The sequence below is a fragment of the Monopterus albus genome, unplaced genomic scaffold, assembly GCF_001952655.1.
Source record: "Monopterus albus unplaced genomic scaffold, M_albus_1.0 scaffold60.1, whole genome shotgun sequence".
Taxonomy (NCBI): domain Eukaryota; kingdom Metazoa; phylum Chordata; class Actinopteri; order Synbranchiformes; family Synbranchidae; genus Monopterus; species Monopterus albus.
Genome location: NW_018127940.1, coordinates 1,527,433 through 1,534,674, shown reverse-complemented (window position 1 = coordinate 1,534,674; position 7,242 = coordinate 1,527,433). Strand labels below are relative to the sequence as shown.

At 39.2% G+C, this 7,242-nt stretch overlaps 1 protein-coding gene across 1 annotated transcript in view; it reads right to left on the bottom strand.

Annotated features, from left to right (window-relative positions):
- LOC109961965 (neurexin-1a) overlaps nucleotides 1-7,242 on the bottom strand; it is a 241,003-nt gene that overhangs the window by 147,147 nt on the left and 86,614 nt on the right. The window contains exon 9 of the mRNA XM_020603263.1: nucleotides 3,064-3,505. Coding sequence (XP_020458919.1) covers nucleotides 3,064-3,505 — 442 coding nt within the window. The remainder of the gene's footprint in view (nucleotides 1-3,063; nucleotides 3,506-7,242) is intronic.

The window sequence follows — 7,242 nt, the reverse complement described above, 5'->3', positions numbered from 1 at the left end:
TAAGAACAAGTAAAGGATTTACAGTATAGGAAGGTTGATTAAAATGAAGAGTCAGACAATAAATGATTATGGATAATGATGGCAAAACTTTAGTCAAGTTTTAAACACTTTCACGTTTCTGTCTCTCTCTCTTTCTCCCCGTCTTGACCCCGTGAGTGGTACTCTATCATTAAACCTGAAAGCAGGGGTCCAAACGACAGCTCAGATCTCTCACACACTTTCTGCATCAGCAGTCAGGCTCAACTTGGCATGATGTTCCCTAACCCCACTCACACATCCCCAAAACATGTTACACAGGGGATTACTACAATCCAGTTAGGGCGATACGGCCAAATCTCTCTATGTGATTGGATTCTGTGTGGAGAGAGACGCTTGTGAGTGGGCTGTGAGGATAGAGAACGTGTTGTCTATATGTGTGTGTATGTGCATGCATCTGTTTGTGTACTGTGGGTGTATGCGTGTTTGTGTGTTGAGGTAGTGGTGTGTTTGCCCAGCCAGGAAGTGGGGCTACAACAGAGCAATGCCCATATAATGTCCTGATGAGTGACCCATGGCACTTTCAGCCCAGAAGCCCTCACTTAAAAGCAGACAGTCTCTAATGCATTGAGGTTAGAAGATGCTGTTTTAGAATGAGAGCCCATTACAGACTTGCTTCCTGCAGGAAGAGCTGAGAAAATAGGGCAAGGATCATTATCCGCCATTGTTACGGCTGCAGGAAGTGTTGCACATAGAGGATCGGGCTGCAGATAATTATGTGTGTTGCCTGGCTGTTGTGTTGCACTTTTGTTCTGAGTGATGAGCTTGGTGGTGTGTATTAATAAAACATCTGCCACACAAATGAAAAGCAGAGTGTGCCATATGTTTTGTAACTCCTTTCATGACTCGGGGTGCTACTGAATTTTTTTCTTTGGTTTTAAAATGAACTTAAGGTTATCAACTATTAAAAATCTTATCACTAGGTCACTGGGCTGTATAACAGCCTAAACAAGTCAGGCTAGGATTCTGTCATAGGAGGGATGGAATTTTTTTCACATCTGGATTTTTAAAACAGAATAATATGTTGGAATGACTTTACTACATTATTTCAGCTACTATAAAGCTGACAAATTATTTACAGCATGTCACAGCTTCAATATTTCCTTACACTTTTTGAAGATAGTCTGTTCTATATATATACTGTACATTCACAATTCTTTTATTTCACAAAACTCTACATCAGCTTAGCTTTTGTCTAAATTAATCAACGTGTCAAATAATTTCTGTAAAAACTGCATGCCTAAAATTGCCTTTCAGAAAAGCTATTGTGAAAGTTTTTATATAACTCCATTTGCACAAATCTGCTATTTAATGCACCATTAAAACTACATGTATCCTCTGAGAATAAAAATCACACAAGGCTTGTATAGTACAAAGAAATAGCAAATATTCTAATGTTTCCATTTGAGGTGCAGTGCACACATCATTACACACTACAAACAATAGTGCTTTGTGCAGGTCATAGAAATCTTAAGATGCACAATTTCAGATTTTGAAGGACTGCACACTGCATTTGTAGAATTTAATTTAAATTTAAAGGGCAGGCAAAGCAAAAATAGCACTGTAACATTAAAAATTGCCTTGTAACACTGTGTGGCTGCACTGTGTCTTGGCATTCTAGTCATATTGTTAATCTTTTCACATGGGAAGTCATCATGTGCCAGAGACCTTTTTATGTCCCCTTTCCACTCCAGTATGTTAAGTGTTGACATCTTAGACTTGAGAAAAGGAAGAAAAGTTATTCTGAAATGTCATTAGTGCACAGCTCAGCACAGCACTGTGCAGTAACCGCTTCAGTCCTGGGAGAGACCACCTTCTGTTTCCATGGTAACTTAGGCAGGGTAGACAGAGAGAACAGTGAGTAGAGAGAATCCGACTAACAAAAAAAGATGTTCAGTACTGAGTGAGTGAGTGTGTGTGTGTGTGTGTATTGTATATGGGAGTGGATGATGGGAAGTTACTACACATACTGTATAATGAACACTGTGCAATTTAGCAAGACAGTCTCTACAAGAAAAGGCCCCAGTCGACAGGCAGGTTCAAATCCAGAACACTTTAGCTCTGAAGTGTGCAACACCAAAGTACATAAGTGAACTCCATTGCTACTTTAATAATCTATATAGCTCAATTTTAGACCACAACCCTGTATTGCTTTGGGTGGTAATGACACAGTTAATCTAATTTCCACCTCTCGAGATGGAGTAGCAAACATGGTCATGGGGTATATTTAATTTGCAGCATGACATTCCAAGGCCTTGGCTCTAAGGACACACTAACAAATTGCTGCTTAGATAAGCAAATACCAGAGCGGAGCAGCTCAGGGCTCGGAGGACACAACGGGTGAGAGGGCAAAGTTATTTTGTTGCAAATATGTGTCAGGGAGCACAACGTAACGCACAACTTAGGTACCTCCATCTGAAGTTAGGTTATTGTCATCAAGCCCTTTTGTATATTTAAATGACAAGAAATGTTTACAAAAAACATCTAATGTTAAGAGAGGGTGATATATCATCAGCCTCAGTATCATAGTGGATTATTTATTTCAGAGAAAAGATGACTGTGACCCTACAGTGGTATTTCTGTTGCAGTTAAATGATTAATCTATGTGGTGCACAGCAGACCTCCTTCTCTAGGTTTCTGCTGAATGTTGTATAGAATCTACAAACTAGACTTGTATGTATGATGATAGACTAGTCAGTAGATTCCTCCTCTAGGTTTTTGCTGAATGTTATATGGAATCTACAGACTAGTCTATCATCATACATACAAGTACACCACTTTTTATGAATGTAGGGGTCCTTGGAGCCTAACACACCGCAACTAAAGAAAACATAGAGAAATATGCTGCACATGTATTGTCAGATTGGTGAGAATCCTTACTTCTTTTGACTGTGTTTTTCTATTAGCATCTATTTTGCAATGCGTTTAACTCTTAGAACCACTAAAGAGCCCACATTTTAGCTTTTATATGCCATTAATTTAAAGATTGTACACAGTATGTTAATGTTATGTGGACGTGAAAGTTACCTGATCTGCCATCTCGCTGGAAGTCAACGTGATACCACTCGCCATCATTGACTTTCTTATTGACTGCCTTGGTCTTTGTAGTTCCTGAGCCCATGTCCAACAGTAAGTATAGGTGGCCATCTAGCATTTCAATGGCAAAGAAATCCACCTTGAGTGTCTGGGGACTCTTTGAATCCTTTGGCTGCTGCTTGGGCTTGCCATGGCTAAAGAGGAGAAGGCCATTGGGTTCTGTAGTGCGGAAGTCAAAGGAGATGGAGCCTGTCTTCTTAGCATTCCACTTGTTGAGGATAATATACGACTCTGGTGTCTCAAATGTGATGGGGTCCAGAGTGGCCACGTTCTCACACTTAAAGGCCACAGTACCATGGATCTTCATCTTGGGATCACCTTGTCTGGCTAGCCTGGACAGCTCAAGTCTCACATCATTGTTTTTGTACACAACCTGATTGGGAGTAAAGAAATAAAGAAAGTTTGACAGTCATACAGTAGCTTATCTCACCTACAAAGCCTGACTCCTGTTGCTGTTTGCAGAAGCTAAATGTTACAGACAATCTATCAAGAAATGTTTAATATTCATTTTCAGATTGTCATGTCATGTTAACCTCAGCTGCATTAACAAACTCAATTCCCTAAACTCTGGCTCTTTATTACGCAATAATAAGATGAAAAGTAATTAATCAAAAGATGTTTTGGTGTAGACACAGCTATACTGACCCTGTGGTCCAAGGCTGGATCTCATCTCGGGAGTGTGCACTGTCAGAGGTTGTCTAAAATTTCTGAGATATCATGAGATGTCTGAGACAGCCCATTGTGATGTTCGACAATGCATTAAAACCAGCAGTTAAAGACCTATTGTTCAACACTCTTGGCTTCTCAGTTTCCTTGGATCAGTGAAGCTCTGGGTCTGAAATGGACCAGGGTGCATGGACCCTGTAATACTTGACTGCAAGTCTAGTTCTTATGTGTAATTACTTAAAAAATAATCAGCGGAACATAAAACACAGCCGATATGCAAGTGTATTTAATTAACCCCATCAGGATAGAATGTCTTGAGCAGGGTTTGTTTGGACCAACCCTTTGTCATCTTTGTCACACTGAGGAGCTGTGCTTATGTGGAACCAAAAGTCACTCACATCACCCTGCTGGCTGGGTGAAGTGTAAATAGTTAAGATGCCCGTTTTTGATATTTAGCTTTACTATTAACTAAAATAAGCCACAGTCTGAGTTTAAGAGGCGATACTAATAAGAGTCGGAGAAAATGATTCCATCAGGTAGCATCTCCTGGGATTATATGTTAAATGTGAGGTGGTAAAGGATAAATCTGAACTGCCGCCTTGATTGCAGGTGTGGAGTAAAATGCTGATTAAGGCCCTTGTTGAAGTCTGTGATTAGAATAAAAGTGGGCAGTTGATAGATAAGCCTCTCTAAAGCAAACTGAAATTTAGTGCATGAATTATACACATTTAGCCTGCAACATTTAGTATACTGTAGATAATTTAGAAAAACTATAAAATACAAAAAACAGCATATTTTTTATGTAGAAACCTTCAGCTCAATCCCAGTTCATATTTTTACACTGTGTAAGAATAGTGCTTAACTAAATGAAGTGCATTAGTGCTATACCTGTGAGGTGGCAAGTTCTGTAGAGCTCAGGCACAGAAGTGACAGACAGTAACAACCCCATTGCAAAAATTGAGCCATAATGTCATTACAATACCAATGAACATGGTTTAGATTCATTAGCATATGGTATGATGCAAGTATCAACTGACCACTCTGACAACCTGTTCATTTTTATTCACTGTTGGTTCTCTCACTGGTTTTAACTCCACTTGTATATAAAACTTTTAACTTCCTGTTTCATTGCTTAACAAAGGCAGCACAAGAAGTAGATTAAATTCAGTTCTAAACACTGTAGAAGGTTGCTCATAAAATCTTAAAAAAATAATGATCTAATCATATCTCCAAAGACTAAGCAGTAGCTACAATATGTGTAAGGGTGCGTTGCATGCCACATTGTGGAAATCAAAGAGGAGTGCTACTGTAATTGGCAACAGTCTTACAAAAATTAGAGAGAGGCATAACCTCATCATTATCCAATCTCCTTAATGAGAAGGGTTTCTAGGGTACATGCAGCTGGAATTGCAAGAATCCCACTAGTTACACATTTCCATATGAGAAATGAATTTGCATTTTGGTAAATGTTGGTTTACAATAAAACATTAATTTGGTCATGATATAAAAAAATTGCTTCAAAATTGCACCAAAACACACACATCTGAAGTGTTTTAAAATAAAGGAAGCAGCAAAGCAAATACTAAGAACACAACAACTGTAAGATTGAAAACACAAAGCTGTCAATAGTGTGCCAGGCAGAGGGATAAAGGAGCAACTAATACTTAACAACAACCCCCCGGGTGCACAAGCAGAGTCAATGATCTCTTCCTCTGGCAAAACAAATTGGTAGACGAGGTTATCAAGTGATGGATAGCCCAATTATGTTTATAGGATGCATGTGCATTTACATAAGAAAAGAGTTCTAATAGGAAATCTATAGGCCTGTTGCTTCAACAAGACATATCAGTTGGGTTACTTGCTGTGGAAAACAGTGGCCATGTTCTTTATATGTTACAATGTTCACCCGAAAGGGGGGGGATACATCTGATGGCACTGCACAGAGCATGTTTATCACTGAGTCAGAACTTCTGTGTCTAACTGTTCAGGTAGATGGTGCACCAGAATTAGGCACTCTCAGGCTCAGTTTCTTGTAAATGCTTTGTGACCGGCTGTATCACGCTGCATTTAACTCCAAGAAAAACAGTAAACAGACTATGGCAAGCTGTTATTCCCACATCGTTATCTCCCCCTTAAAACAATGTGTTGTACAACACAGGGCCAAAGTTAATGTTTTAAAGATTCTGTAGAAATAGAAGTGGAACAAAAAGGTAACTTGACAAGAATCTCCTGATGACAAAAAAAAATGTAAAATGGAGTAAAGGAATAAATGATGATATCTTTGCCGACTGTTCTTTAGTCATGTAGACTAAAGGCGCAACAGATAGAGCCAGTAAACCCAAATCAATCCTTTATAGTCAAGAGAAAGGGCACCTTTCAGAATCAAAAGAGCTTTGGTCTGAGCTATGACTAGTGCTGCACTACCAGTGCTGCACTAATTTGTCAACAAGCTAGGGCTGTGACAACTGAGCCATTACTGCACCACTGTTTATTTTACCATCAGAACCACCAGGAAGGTGTGGCAACTCGGACTGGAATCTGCACACAAATACTGCTAGTAGCCACATGGGAACACAGCACATGCTGGTAAATCACTGTTCACATGTTATCACAGCATAAGCAGAAGCTGGCCTGAGACTGGTCTTTTGTTTAATTCGGGCAGGGTGAGGTGATGCAGGGAGCCTGTCAATGCATTAAAAATGTCAGGAATAAATCAACACCCAAAAGGTTGAAGCAAACTATGTACTTTACAGTGTATAGGCTTTTTGTTTTTGTATTGACATCCAAATTTGTCTAAAACTAAATAAAGGATAGCAAATGATCCCATGAGCATATAAACAAGATGAAACTCTGTCTGTCTCAGATCTCATGGGAGCTATCACAGGTCTGCACCATATTTAAAGATTTTGAGCAATTCAATACACTGATCTCAGGACAGTGAGAGCAGCCACTTTGGTTATGCTGACCTAGGGCAGTGACAGCAGCTCAGTAGGGTAGATATCCATGCTTAAGATGAATCAATCCCATTTCAAATGTAACCATATCTTCAGCATCTCAGAGACATAGTGAACTAAGACCATCCACTTAATAAGCAGACCTCTAATGAGCTGCACATGGTGTGTGGACATATGGTTCACACGCTGCTTCCTCATTATACAGAGCTGCTTCAGACATGTCTGAGACATTCACTGAGGAGGTGAGAGACAAAATGTAGGACACCAAAGAAAGAAGACAAGCTATAAAAAAGAAAAGGGAGAGTGATGAGGAAGAAAGGAAACCACTTTATAAATTAAAAAGATAAATTAATGGATTTTACAGTATTTTGAAGATTTGCTTCATAGATATTTTTGTATATCCCTGGTGGCCTCAGAAATAAATGCTATAGGTCAGAATCCCTATTAACCAGCAAAAATAATACCATACAGCTTAACATGAAAGGTATAA